Here is a 14923-nt window from a genome sequence, read left to right as displayed (position 1 = left end):
GCTATCGGGCCATTTAGCCACTGAACTCTGAAACCCATCATACATATCAGATGAAAATTTGCGCCATGTTCTCTGTTCAAAGTTACATGAGTCGAGCAGGTTCAGGCCTTCAGAAATGCGATTCATTTCGGAGAAGAAAAATAATAACGGAGCAATTCCAATAATGATGAATGAAATGAAAATCAATGAATAATTTAGAGATTGTTAAAGGTTAACCCAAAAATAGTGTTAAATTAGCCTATTTAATTCATTTATTATGTTCACTAGCCTAACATTGAGATACAAATGCACAACAGTAGGCTAGCCTGTATATTCATATACTTACATACTGTATATTCTTGACATTCATTGTAAGTAGGCTAACCACATTCAAGAATTAGGCGGGCTAACAAAATAACTTTCTAATTGTTTGCATTGGTGGATGTTTGTTGGTGACACATGTCAAGTTTCTCCACTCTGTCTGTCAGTCACATAACAAACAGGTTGTTCTCCCGAAAGAGGTCGATTCCTGTGAACTAGGCGTTGTGTTCAACACCCTTTGGATAAAAAACAATGCCACAGGCAGCACATGAATGAAAGCAGTTAACAGATCTGAGATGTGCATGTTCATACACGCAGGAGTTTTACAAGAAACTAAACCGTTGATGAGCAAAAAGAGAGAGAAAAGAGTAAGAAATAAGCAAAGAGAAACCATGCTATGAATAGTCACATCGATATCCCTGCAACTTCTCAACCGTGACTACATTCACAATGTAGCAGAGATTAGCTGTTTATTAAACAGTTAACTAAGTATCTTGAATAAATGTAAGATGTGTTTAACCCTCTGGTAATGTTACGGTGTCTGTCAAAATGGACCAATTTCTTTTTATTTCAATGAAATGATTGTAATATATTTTAGTTTGATGTTTTTTATTTAATATTTTGCATTTTAGGGGATTTTATGGTTCTAACTTTTTTCGAGCATAGACCTGAAAATGAATTTCCAACTTAAACGGTCATACATCTTGAATGTTTTGGGAGCACAGACTTCAGATTGGTCCCTTTTTAAAATCGACACTTCACTTGCACACAGATTATTTCTGAAGTGAAAACAAGTTTAAAAAGGTGAATTAAAAAAAAATAAAAAAAATAATACATTTCTTTTTCAATTTTTACATGGAATTTATATTTTCCAAAACACGTTTTACTCAAACTGTGAGAAAATCAAAGCCATACATCTAAACAAGCTGTTCTCAAACCTTGGGGTTGAGATCTCTAAAAATGAGCTTTCAGTAGGAATTTGCTTGTGCAGTACCAAACGTTTCCACTAGGTGAAATTCACCATTCATTGACCACGAACCATGACAATTTTTTTGAATCATGTCCATGATTTTGTGTGTGTGTGTGTGTTCACACAGCAAGTGCCAAAACCTTTACCAAGTTTCGTACCATTCCGAGAAAGTAAAAAATAAAATAAATTATAAAGTCAAAAACCAAGGGTTAGGAGAGTGGAAAGTTTTGTTTTTTTTACCCAGAACACAGCTTTTGGGATTCAAAGCACAACTAGGCCAGCCTGCAAGTCGCTTGGGACAGTATCTGCTCAATTAATAATGTAGATGGCATTCTTTGGTCAACAAGCGTCAGAGATATTTGCAATGAAACCAAAACATTCTCAACTTTTGTTAGCATGACAGAGCATCACTTTCACAAACCCTGGCATGCCTATAGTAGTGAAAGGTGTGGTGGTCAAGAAAAACAGGAAAGTCTTCCCTACAGAATTATATTTTTTAGCTTTCAGCACACAATACACTTCAGATGTGCCTTGTAAATATTTGATGGGTCTCAAACCAAACAACCCAACCTCATGAAAGAAGATTCCACCAATTTTCTGTGAAACGAATAAAAAAAGCACAAAAATTCAAATCAGGTCGTCTCATTTATTTTTTCTTATGTACAAAAATGAGATCATATATAAACTTTACACAGTTCAAGATCTATTTTGGAAAAAGCAAATAACCAAAAACTCGTTCACATTTCTCTAGGACTTTGTACATTATGTACACATTCTTCTAGTCACATATCTTATGTTCATCAAGAGAGTTTCAGAAGTCAAAATAAATACATGACACTCCTCCAAGGATGAACGTCACAAATATTCTTCTTTGCCAAACTGACATAACGGATCCTCATTCACTCAATTTCTGTGAAGCGTGCAAACATGGCTTTCCGGACGGCATCCTTATAGGTATCTGAGGCTGAGAGGCTGTAGCTGCTTCCTTTAGTTCCCAGACCGGCTCCCTTCGTCCTCAACTGAGCCTGCAGGCAGAGAACAGGGTTCAAAGTTAACCTTGTATGGAGCGCGAATTGACAAAAATTCATGACAAAGGAAATGTTTTCATTAGTGCTTGCCAAATTTTAAATGTTAGACCATGCATGCATGTTTTTCATAAACGATCATTCAACACCTACATTCACAACTACATTCCTGCTCCATGACAGGTAGAATAACGAGTCGTACCTCAATAGGTGTTGTGATGCCCTGCTGGTTTCTACCCAGACCTTTGCCTTCCTTCCAGCCCATGGCCTGCAGCATCTTATTGCCGATATTATCACTGTTCAATCCGTCCTTTGTGGGCTGTTCGTAATTTCTGCAAAATCGAATGGTGCAACGTGCATCTTAATATTGATAAAGCACTTGAACTCTCATAGTAAACACCTCACAAAACACATTGTGATCAAATAAAACACTTAAACTTACACAACAGGTGTTGGCTGGGTAAATTTCCTTTTCTTGGGTGCAGGGGGTTCAGGGATACCGTATTTCTCTCGTCTCTCAGCTGCCCTGTCTCTGTACTTCATCTGTTCAGAACAAGGTAAAAGGGACATTCGTGTGTCAGCAAACTCCAGGAAATACTCTTTAGAAGAAGGAAGTTTGGCGGCGTGTATTTGTAATGAGGTTTCACACCTCTGTCTCTTTCCTCTCCAACTCTTCCAGTTCTGCTTCGCTCAGTTTGGATCTCCTGAGAACCTCCAAGTTTTGCTGGAAAACACAGATTATATAAATAAGGCAAAGTCGATTTTCATATTTTCAGAAGTGACGGAAACGATTATAAAGACTCAAATGGCCCTGAGTAATTACCTTGTGCAGGTCTGAGAGCTGCTGATGGCGGATCAGACCTTCTTTATTGGGGAACTGCCTCCGGCACAGCAGGCACGCCATCTTCTTCCAGTCGGTCAGCTTGTCCTCCCTGTCATCTCCCTCCATGCACTCCTCCGGCTCACTGTCGCCGCTGTACGCTGCCACCAGCCCCACCTGTGACGCAGCAAAGGGAGGTGAACAAATGAGCTCACGCGACTTGATAATCTGACATGTTTTGTAGTGGTGCGGTGCATTTGGCACCTTTGATGAGGAGCTCTCTTCTTCTGTTGCTTTGGACGCCTCTGTTACAAGCCTCTCCAGTGCCCCTGCCTGCTAACGTCCAAAGAAGAACACCGTATGAATTATGGCAAAACAACCACCATCATCATAATCAGAGAATGCAAAGCGTCTTCAACAATACCTTCTTCTCGAAGAGTGTGAAACCAGCATCAGCCGCCGCCGCCTCCTTCCTCTCCTCCTGACTGATGGGCTGGAAGCTGCCCTTGAAGTTTTCTTTCTGTTTGTTCAGACTCTTGGCCCAGCGCTCCATGTCCTTCGCAATCTGACGCACAGAGATAGAGGGATTTTTAGCACTAGTGAAGAACTGAAATCAAACTAGATTTTTCAAACATAATGCTGATGCAAAACTCGCCGGCATGTTGTTAGGGTGTCAAATAGTTGCTAGGACATTGCTAAAATGATAGTATTCTGAGTGGGTTCGCAAACTTTTATTACCTGCTGAGCCGTTTTGCTCTTAGGTTTCTCTTTCTTCTCTTTGCCCTCTTTCTGAGGTGTGGAGTTCTGAGCCGCATTGTTGGCGTCCACCGCCGGCACGTAGGCCTGCTTCTCCCCGTCCCAGTACAGATACTGCTGAGTCTGGGAGTTGTAATAGTACTACAGACAGAAACAACGTTTAGAACCCTCTACAAGTTTTCAGATGAAATATAGCATTATCTTGCCAAAAAAAGAAGCATGGGACACATACATGCGTGTTGGCGTCATAGTACAGGCCAGTGCTGGGGTCGTAATAATACCCAGACGACTCATCGTACTGATATGATGAAGTGTCTGGGACAGCTAGAGGACATGGGAAAATGACAGAAGAATCAGATAATGACCTGTAGCTACATGTCTGTCTTATTGGATGGTGTGAATTTAATGATCTGATCTTACTGGCTTGGTTTTCCTGAGAGGTAGCGGTTGCTGTGCTGGTTGCTGAGACTGCAGAGGCTGCTGGGGTGGAAGCGGCTGTGATGGGTTGGGCTTTGCCATCAATCTGTAACATCTGACATTAGAAAATGACATCAGAACGATCATTACACTAGGACAGTGGTTCTCCACCTTTTTTACTCCAAGGGCCCACATGGTCAGACAATATTTGAAGGATCCCAGTGATATTTCTGGTAATTTCGCTGTAATGACAAAGCTGCTTATTTTCAAAAAAATTTCATTTATAGAAACTAGGAATGGCAACACATTAAAACAATTAAATAAATTATAAAATTACAGATTACATTTAATTACAGGCATTAATGCCCAGTTTCACAGGCAAGGCACAGACAAAAATGGCATGTTTGAGATGTTTTAACTGAAAGCACCCTGCATTGATCTTAAAATATGTCAGTGACATTGTTTTGTCTCAAGATGCACACCAGCAATGTTTTTTTTTAAGCACATTTATAAAAGCTAATTAAAATGTCCTAATTGACCTTATAAAATAATTATAAATAATTGAATTTAATTATAGAAGTTTCAATAACAATGGTTGTTCTAGTGGTTCGTGATTACTTGGTTTTTTACAAATATTTCTCACAAATAGGAATTTCAACCCAATAAAATATCTTTCAGGTTGACATACCTAGAAATGTATTCTCAAAAAACAAAAAACAAAAAAAAAAACACGACTTTAACATTTTATTTATATCCATGACTTTTGGATGAAATCAAGAAAATGTCTAGAAATCACACTTTAAAATTCCCTCACATATCCAGGTTGATAAACTTGATACTTAAAATTGCCAGTTGTTGAGGGACTGGATAAAAAAAAAAAAAGTAAATAAAAATGATTGAAAGTTACAGATTTTTTTTTTTTTTTTTTTGCCATTTAAACTTATTTCAAAGCTTGTTTCGTCTTATTTGAAATAATTTTAATTGATTTTGCAGACTAGTGGGTCCGGGCTGCCTGGTTAGCAACTGATATAAAAAAAAATTATAGCATAAAAAAAAAAAAAGTTACCTGAGTAGTAGGTTGATAGACCTGCGCAGTCTGAGAGATCACCACTCCGGTAGCACCAGGAAGCACCTTCACACCTGGAGCCGCTGTAAATCAAAACAAATCACAGGTTTTCACGTCATAAAAAGGAAGCATCACTAAATCCTTTCACTTTTTATACAAAAGATCATGTTGATCTGGGAAAATGTCGACCTCTAACCACCCATTATGATTCTCAAATTAAACTGGATACAGACAAAGCCAGGCAAACGTTACCTCCAAGTATGCCATTCGCCTGGGAAGGGTCCACAGCTCCAGCCTGCTGCTGATAGTACGCCTGGTACTCCTAAACACAACAACCCATCTTAGCGCGGTACTTCAATGTTAAACTGATTCACATAAATGGTGAACAGCACAGATGGTGCAGTCAGCTGACCTGTGAATAGGACACATATCCCTCCTGTAGGTAGCTGTATTCTGATGTCGGCTCCACGCTCTGCTGAGGCTGTAAAGTGAAATGTAGTCAATTAAATCAGTCATGCATGCATAATTCTGCTTTGTAAAAATAACATTGAGGCATGGTTACTATAGAGTTGTTCATACCTGACTAGAGGACCACTGAGCAGCTGCAATGGCTGTGCTGGCGACCGAAAAGGCACTAACACGGTTCCCATCTGGCAATAACAGATCCCTGAGGAGGGGAAAAAAGGCTTTTTAGTGAACTGAATTATTAATCAAGCTTCTGAGCAAGACAACTACAGATAACAGCATGAGGATATGAGTGAGAGGTACGTACTTTCGAGCACTCTTGGCATAGTCGACTCCAATGGTCTTCCCATCCAGCTTGAGAGGGGGCTGTAAGCCTTGTAGGATGGTTAGGAGCTGTGATGCTTCCTGCAAAACCACAAACATCATCAGAATGTGCTAAGATCATGCAAAAGTACTTAGAGCTTTAGGCACTGCAAAAAACACTGGTTTCACTTAAAGGAACAAAGACTATTTGATCTTTAGAACAAAAGAGATTTGTATAGACTGACGAAGGGAGAAAATAGGTACCAAAGGAGAGGCAAGTTGGACGAAGGCAAACCCTCTGTTCTGGCCCGTCTGTTTGTCCTTAATGAGGCGGATGTTGCCAGGCGAGAGGTTGGCGAAAGGGGCGAGTGCCGACAGTATGGCTTCAACAGTGGACTGAGGGGCGATGTTCCTCAGGATGATTGCTGTCAAAACATGCAAACATGTCAATGTGAATGAAAAAAAAAAAAAAGTACTGCACATCACACTGGTGGTTATACCAGTATCAATCCACATTGGTATCTAAATGTCAGTCTAGAAATTGGGTAATTTTGGAGGCCGATGATATGCAATTGATATTTATAACGCATCCCTAACTCAATGGAAATGTCCTTACTATCGCCATAGTAATCTCCACTGGGTTGGGTGTCTGTGGTTCCTGTGGTGCTGCTGGACTCAGAATCTGAAAATAAACAAAGAACAAAAGCACATTGAGTTTCTTTAAACACAGTAGTCTGATTCAAACCACATCACTGCCCCATAAAAAGCTTTGGGCACATCACGAATCAATCCCTACAATCCTACAGTGACAAAGTTATCGGCCAAAATGAGTATTTTGTTTTTAAATGATTGGCATTGATGAGGCAGATACTGTAAATGATAATATAAGGGGTTATTGTGTTTTATTTTTTGATGCCTGATTAGACTAACAAGATACAACTCTGAAAGGGAGCCATAATATCAGGTACTAGCGTAAAAAAAAAGGAAAAAAAAGCAAACACCACAATTGTGAGAGATATATTCATCACTATCATGTCTTAGTTAGGAAAACTGTAGATGACAACAACTCCACATACATCTTAGTTAAAAAATAAAAAAATAAATAAAAAACACATGACAGTGTTTGACTGGACCATCCGGATGGGTGCAGACAGCGGTTTCCTTCTCCGGGATCTACTTACCCACTTTAGCTGCGCCACACCTGAAGCACTTCAGCCTTCTCCGGAAATTGTACAGGCCACACTGCAAGCAACCGGTCATATTGTTTTAATTGACACTTCTGCTATGTGGCATCAGGTAACAAGCACACTACAGTGGCTTGAACACTTACCGTGGTGGACACCATTTAAGATCTTAGCTTGAGTCACTTATTTTCTACAATATTCATCATTTATTTTAATGCCTGCATCGAAAAAAATCTTCATAGGAAAAAAATATAATATACAATAACTTTACCTTATACACACACACTACCGTTCAAAGTTAGGGGTCAATAAGATTTCTTATTCTGTCTCATGCTCACCGGGGCTGCATTTTTTAAAATTAAAAATATAGTATAAACAGTAATATTGTGAAATAATCCAATTTAAAATTACTTTATTTTAATATATTAAACATTTTAATTTATTTATGTGATGGCAAAGCTGAAGACTTCATTGTCACATGATCCTTCAGAAATCATTCTAATATGCTGATTTGCTGCTGACGTTTTTTATTGTAGTTTATGTATTTGAAAAATTAATCTTTTGCAACATTATAAATGTCTTTACTGTCACTTATGATCAATTCAAAGTAGTTAAAAAAACGGCAAACATCTGAACGATAGTGTAGAGAAATATATATCCTTTATACTGTTTTTAATAAAAAAAATTTAACATCCAATGAAATTCCTGAATGAGACCATTACATTATCATCATCATGAAACAGCTATTTTAACTTTGGGCCGGCTACACACTGGCTGCGTGGCGTGAGCATGTCAGCTGCGTGGCGAGTCCGTTTTTATTTCGGCTCCCATGTTAACAGGTTAGAGCTTGCACACTGCCTGCGTGACACGCACGTCTCAGGCGCGGCTCGAGCCATGCTAGAAACAGAACCGACGCCTATTTTTCGCGCAACACGCAAGCGTGTTGGAAGCGTTTCCGGGCAAAATAGAATAGGAAAAGATGTTTACATGTAATTTTGACACGGATACATTTTAATAAATGACATATGACAAATGCAGAAAATAATTAATAATTATCGATTTTCAAATATTGCACCTGTCAATGCAGAACAAAAATATTCTGTAGCCTGTTTTGCCGTCAATACTGCCAACGTTGTCTTTGCTGTATCAGTAGGCTATATATTTATGTTTAGCAACCTTCCACAACTCTCTCCGCGTCAGACACGTTTCTGGTGTGCAAAGACACAGAAAACGCCACGCAGCTACCATGCAGCTGACACGCAACAGTAACGCCACGCAGCCACCATGCAGCTGACACGCAACAGAAACGCCACGCAGCCAGTGTGTAGCCGGCCTTAGTTTTGGGAAGTCCATGTAACTTACTGAGTTGCAGAGCCAGTCCTCAAACTTGTGCCGGTTGTTGCTGTAGTGCACGGCAACACTCTTGCCTTGAACGGTCAGCAGTTTCTGGAAAAGGAAGAAAGGGTTTGGTTATTTCCTCTCTTGTGAAGGCTTGATCTCAGCCCAAGAACAACCACATTAGCCACGAGGGTTTAGGGTGAGGATCGCCCGGGAGGGTTTAATGTGTAAGATGGTGTGTGTTTGGGACCCGAGTGTCCGGATGGGGCCGGAACAGAGTGTAAAAAAAGGCACTCCTTTCTTAAACGGGATGGGGGGGGGGGGGGGGGGGACTTTCTAGACGAGGCATTTACTTTCTCTGCACAAAAGGACTAATTACTATTAAAAACTGCCGAGATATTTTAATGCTGAGGTCCATGAAATGGGATGTTAAATATAGCACCACACTTCACTTCTACTTCTAGACTTGAACAACTTCACAAAAAAAAATATCAACTATGAAAAACACATTTTTCAATGCACTGACAATTTTTAGCTTAAAACCCATTTGAGTCATTCAAGTCACATCTGAACTGTATTATTTATCGGTTTCCCTCTTAAAAAAAAATCAGTGCTTTTTTTTTTTTACCCGTGGTAACAGAGTTCTGGTAAAAAGTTAATAACATGACTTGGGAGAAAAGCCAGTGTTTCCATCAAATGGCTCTTCTATGTTTTGGTCACACCTTGCCTTCAAAAACAAGAGCTCTGGTCCATTTCTGTCCATATAGTCTGCTGGGGCAGCAACTTTGCTTTTTTCCCTCAGTTTGTCTTTTTGTAATCAAATTGCATTATTCCCCAGGGCAAAAGCTAGACTTGGTGATTAGGAAGCAACCTGATTGGTCTCCATCCATCGGGTAGCAGCTTGCAAGTGATAAAACTCCACGAAGGCGAAACCTCGGCTTATACCTAGAGAGGCATTCAGATATACAGACGGGAGGCGTGTTAGTTTAAATGGTTCAGTTGTACAACATTCAAACTCTGTCACAAACTGCTTCGTGACCCCCTTGACCCAGAGAGGCCAAAGAGATGTAGGGGGGTTGCCTGGAAACTTTTACCATAGCAACAGCACCTTATAATATTCTAGCTGTTGGTCTAACGATGATAAAGTAGGTTGAATCAATAATCAAAAGCAAACAGTCATAAACATAGGGTGAATCTTAAAATAATCTTTATGAGACAGATGCTGCCATCAGATAAACTTGGACCATCTTTTATATGCGTGTACCTACTTAAACAAGATAAAGAAGATACAAGATAAAGAAGATACATGACTGCTTCTATGTTCATGTAACTTAAATCGGCACAAATAAAACTCTGCCAATTTTGAGCCACACAAAAACTTACCTCCAAACATGTATCTAATGTGCAACAAATTTCCTAACTAAGTAGCCTGAAGGGTAAACCTGGTCAGATAACTTGTTGCTATGGCAAAAGGCGTTTGAGCGGAAGCAGGTTGGCCCAGCGGACACAGGTTTGTTTGGGAGGGGAAGGATCCACGGTACATCAGTCTCACCTGTTCTCTTTTTCATCAGCCTCACGTCCATTGGCTTTGGCCCCTCCAGCTGGTCAATGGCTGCTCGAATCTGTGGATTACAAGGCGAAGTCAGATAAAGTTTGTTAAACACCAAGCCAATTTCATTTAGATTTTTTCTCAGTGAAGTCCTGGATAAAAAAATTGTAACAGTTAAAACTAAAAACTTTAAAGATGCATTTCTAATAACAAACCAATTGTTGTTATATTTAAAAGACTGGTTAGAATTTATTTTACTTAATTTGTTCTTATTTCATACATTTATTAAATCTATTATTTATTAGAGCTGCATGATTAATCATTAAAAGATTGCCAACGATTCAAACACTCATTTGATCTTATTCACTCCTAAATGAGAATTCACCTGCGTCTATTAAACCTTTAACAATCACACATCACAGCAAACATACAGATCTGTGTTGGCGCTGTCGCTGAACCAGAGAGAGCAGATGTCATGTATAGGTATAAGACAGCTCCACAAACTCTTTTCAACCATATAGTATTGTTATTTCTGTTACAATAATTCAAAATATCACAGAAGTACCAGGATAAAAGTTTATAGTTTGGATATAAACACTGATGTGTATTGTAGCGATCAAAATAGTGTAAAACACCCTTTGCAAGCAACTTGACGCTTCAGATAAACATTTGATCAATTACATCATTACACTAGCAGGAGGCCACAAGGGATCGTTAACATTTTTTATTTGTCATTGGCCCTGTCCCAAATGGCAACCTAAATACTCTCTGTCTTCTTATAAGTTCACAAGTTAGTGACCTAACACTGCTTTGACAGTCAGGAAGAAGTATTTTCTTGGCAAAGGTGCGCATCGAAGGCGCAGATCGACGGAAAAGGGGGCGCTCGCTAGCCTGACGTCGTCATACTCAGATTCTAGTCATCGTATAAAGGCCGCCCTGACAATCTGATTGGTCCGAACCGCTCTGGTTCGAGCATAGTTGCTCCACAACAGATCAAGTCCAGACCGAACTTCCCGACCTCAAATGTTGTGGGCGGGGCTAAGTTCGGCTAGGCGCTCGCGAGCAACCTTCTGAAACCTAAAATGACAAATGGGACATCCTGGTCTTGTGGACTCAATGGACACACGGTAGCCATTGCATGTCCACAAGACCGCAAGTGCATATGAAGTGTGCCTTTTGGGACAGGGCCATTGAATCATTCATTCAAGAGATTCGTTCAAAAACAGATTCATCCAGTAATGAAACAAGTAAAGTCTTTATGAGCGAGTCATTGAATCATTCATTCAAACAGATTTTTAAAAATACCTACTAAAAGTTTTAAATTGACTAAACATTTTTCCAGAACTTCTAGTAAATTACATTTTATTTTGCTTGTCTATTCAGAAATCTTGATCTCTATTTTAAACAAAACGTGATTCTCAATTGATCATGCAGCTTTATCACTGCAGACTAGTTCATGATAAGCTTTAAATTAGTTTAGGTCCTGGAATATTTAATAATAACAAAATTTAATAAATATTCTAGATATTCTAAATATTCTATATATAAAAAAAAATTTGTATCACCGAAATGTATGAATATACTTAATAGTAATGACAAAAAAACTATTTTAACATTGGCTATATTCAACGCAGAATTTTCCATTATACGATTGTATTAATTACGGCTTTTTAAAGATTTTATTTCAATGGAAACGTCATAAGACCCTGTTTCTGACCGTTTGGGGAAAAAAGACAAAGGACTTACATCTGCCTCTGTGGTGTTCATGGGCAGACCCCGGAGCATGATGGTCTTGCTCTCCTTCTCGTCAGCTGGGTCTCCTCTGTAATCATGCTCAGAGTAATCACCATCCGAGTGGTGTCCGTCATCAGACCCGTCGCTGCTGCGCCGTTTCCTTCCTCTCTATAACACGGATGAGAATTAGTAAAGTGAGCATCATTCTATGTCAAAACATCAAATAAGCATTCATATTGGCAAGTCCTCACCTCGGGACTGTCCCTGCTCCAATATCGATCACCTCTGTCACCACGTTCACCATCGTAGCGGTCACTACTACGACGATCATCACTCCAGCGATGAGAGTCGTATCCGCGATCGTCACGATCTCGACGGTCCCTGCGGTCGTCGTCACGAGACTGTTCAGAGCCGTACCTGCCACTACGTTCTGTACGGCTAACCCTAGAGTTACAACAAGAGATTACGATATTATGACGTTCCATTTAAGTTGTGAGTAGGGATGTGTCCGAAGCCGAATACTATGTTTGGAAAGGAAATGACGCATTCTACGGAGCCCCTAAAGGGACATGTTGAAGAAAGAAAGAAAAATAATACAACACCTGGCAAATAAAATAAAAAAGTCAGTTTGGATTTAAATGGGCAAATGCTTAAGAATCTATGATTTGGATCATTATTGCAGTGGTTATTATGTTTATAGTTTGTTATATGTTTGGCAACAGTTCTTCTAACCCTAATTGATGCAGTCTGTAGCTTTTCATTTCTTGAACAACCATGTAGGAAGACTCATCATGGCCATATTCCAGGATGACATTGTCAAGATGCATCAGACTCAAATTGTGAAAGTATGGTTGAGGAGGAGCATGAAGAATTGTCAATACAAGATCTTGACCAAAAATGTATGCACCTCTTGATTGAAATAACATCGCAACATTTATTTCCATCAAAAGGTGCATAAATGTTTGGTCAAGATCTTGTATTGACAATGCAAGAGTCCAGCAATCTGTAAAGCCTCCTCCAGCACATCCCAAACTTTCAATAAATTTAAGGTCTGGATTCAAGAGGTGTCAATTCATGTGTGAAAATGATTCTTCATGCTCCCTCACAACCATTCTTTCACAATTTGAGCCTGATGAATCTTGGCATTGTCATCTTGGAATATGGCCATGATAAGTCTTCCTACACGGTTGTTCAAGAAATGAAGCGCTACACACTCCATCAATTAGGGTTAAAAGAACTGTTGCCAAACATATAACATGGTAGAAACATGGTAATCATTGCAATAATGATCCACTCATATACTCTTAAGCGTTTGCCTATTTAAATCCACACAACGACTTTTTTGTTAGCCACGCAGTGTATATTTCGATTTCATTTCTATAGTTGAGTAATTATATAATAATTTGAGGGCATCATGGAGCCGCTATCAATATGGGGGTTTTGAAATTGCTTTTGAATGCAGGCTCACTTTTTACTTTCCAATTCGCAATCATGCATACTTTGAATATAGGGAGCAGCGGTACTGACCACATATTTTACAAGATAATATGCGCCAATGATGCTTAGGATCTGTTGCGCACCAAATCCTCCGACATGGTCCTGTCAGTCATCTCTCCTTACTATCTTCATACAAGTAAAAATCTGATGTAATGTAACCGACTACCGTAGCAAGCCTAACCATGTCCCTTCCTGGGTGTCGTAGGATGCGTTTTTTCATTTTTTGTGCCTTTCCAGATGCGGATTTGGGCTTCGGGCACATCCCTAGTTGTGAGAATATTTACCTCATCAAGTCATAAAACACTGACCGTTTATCTGCACCCATCTTCGTTTCTCAATACAAGGCCTGTTAAAAACGTGCAGAACAAATTGTTATAGTGTTGCACATATCATAAACACAAATTATATGAAATGACAAAGCCTTGTGTTAGAACCACAAACGTATAGGCTCTTGGTTCAATTATATAAAGTAACATGGCACTACTGTGTTTTCTATTGAACATGTAACTGTTACCATGGTATTCTTAGTACCAAGTAAATGAACAGTTACCATAATATTACCGTTTGATAAGATCACAGCACTTGTTGTTATAAGTAAAACACTAAGATACTTTCATATATATATAAATAGATAGAGAGAACTGAATGCATTTTAATAACTCGTTATTTACAGGGCAATTCAATATACTTAAAAGAATACCATAGTACATGCCCGTAAAACACGGTATTACCAATATATGTTGAAAACACATGCTATTTCAATGGTAACAGGTACATAACATGGCTAAAAAGCCTGTGGTAGTAGTTTGTGTTCGTGTGGTCTTAATTTGCGTTATGTGAGAAGTTCAATAAGCTACAGGAAGGCACATCAAAATGGAGACTGTGTCGTCGTGTTGTCGTTGAAAAAGGCGCAAAGAACGCCACGAAACAACGAAAACTTACCAAATATATTTCAACGAAACACTGAAGTGAAATATTTCTCAAATATTGAGAAGTGCAATGACTGCCAACAGATCACCTCTCTCCCAAAGATCACACTCTTGGTCAGATCATTCGATGTCATCTGCAGCTAAAATGGTCTACAAGCTTCTCCTTCCCAGAATGCATTTAGATGGGATGGGGACGTGTTGTTGTTGCATGATGGGAAATGTAGTTTCTTTCAGCCGTTTTGGTAGATCGCTCCTCCTCTAATGCCCATCTGTGACATTTTGATCTACTTGACTGAGAACCTAGAAGTTGGCCCAAGACAAATTTCCCCATGTGGGATAATAAGGTTTTACCTTACCTTACCTTAAGTACATAATTTATTATATATAATATATAGGCTATTCGTGGGTTTCATCCGGTCCCTTTCCACAGGTGTATAAAATCAAGCACCTAGATTATGAATGCAGACTGCATTGTGCTTGATTAATACACATGTGGAAAGGGACCGGATGAAATCCATGAATATATTCTTTTCATTTTTGTTGTGATGTAGGCTAGGCCTATACAATGCT

General features: G+C 39.2%; 1 protein-coding gene across 3 annotated transcripts; it reads right to left on the bottom strand.

Moving 5' to 3' along the window:
- Positions 1–1896: 1896 nt before the first annotated feature.
- On the bottom strand, positions 1897–14530 carry rbm5 (RNA binding motif protein 5). 3 transcript variants are annotated; one of them, XM_082136384.1, is made up of 25 exons: positions 14367–14530; positions 13709–13770; positions 12179–12371; positions 11940–12095; positions 10197–10266; positions 9516–9589; positions 8669–8752; positions 7304–7364; positions 6739–6804; positions 6387–6547; positions 6127–6224; positions 5934–6021; positions 5767–5835; positions 5607–5676; positions 5355–5437; positions 4292–4403; positions 4104–4195; positions 3854–4012; positions 3540–3680; positions 3380–3451; positions 3119–3292; positions 2945–3019; positions 2738–2838; positions 2498–2627; positions 1897–2295 (listed from the first exon to the last, which is right to left on the bottom strand). In XM_082136384.1, the coding sequence occupies exons 2-25, from the start codon at positions 13747–13749 to the stop codon at positions 2170–2172; spliced, it is 2496 nt and encodes an 831-aa protein (XP_081992510.1). In that variant the 5' UTR covers positions 13750–13770; positions 14367–14530; the 3' UTR covers positions 1897–2169. The 3 variants fall into 3 exon arrangements, with proteins under 3 accessions (XP_081992510.1, XP_081992511.1, XP_081992512.1); XM_082136385.1 differs by having other exon boundaries at positions 3380–3448; XM_082136386.1 differs by having other exon boundaries at positions 13733–13770.
- Positions 14531–14923: the final 393 nt, after the last annotated feature.

Source organism: Leuciscus leuciscus (assembly GCF_965113295.1).
Source record: "Leuciscus leuciscus genome assembly, chromosome: 14".
In the NCBI taxonomy this organism is placed as follows: Eukaryota; Metazoa; Chordata; class Actinopteri; order Cypriniformes; family Leuciscidae; genus Leuciscus; species Leuciscus leuciscus.
This window is presented reverse-complemented; position numbering and strand designations above follow the sequence as displayed.

Bases quoted from the DNA above. Each gene is read 5' to 3' on its own strand.
- rbm5 (XM_082136384.1), bottom strand. From the start codon at position 13,749: ATGGGTGCAGATAAACGGTCAGTGTTTTATGACTTGATGAG. The intron at 12,096-12,178 runs GTGAGGACTTGC...TCCGTGTTATAG, and splicing joins GGAGCAGGGACAGTCCCGAG to AGAGGAAGGAAACGGCGCAG. The intron at 4,196-4,291 runs GTAAGATCAGAT...CATGTCCTCTAG, and splicing joins CTCTCAGGAAAACCAAGCCA to CTGTCCCAGACACTTCATCA.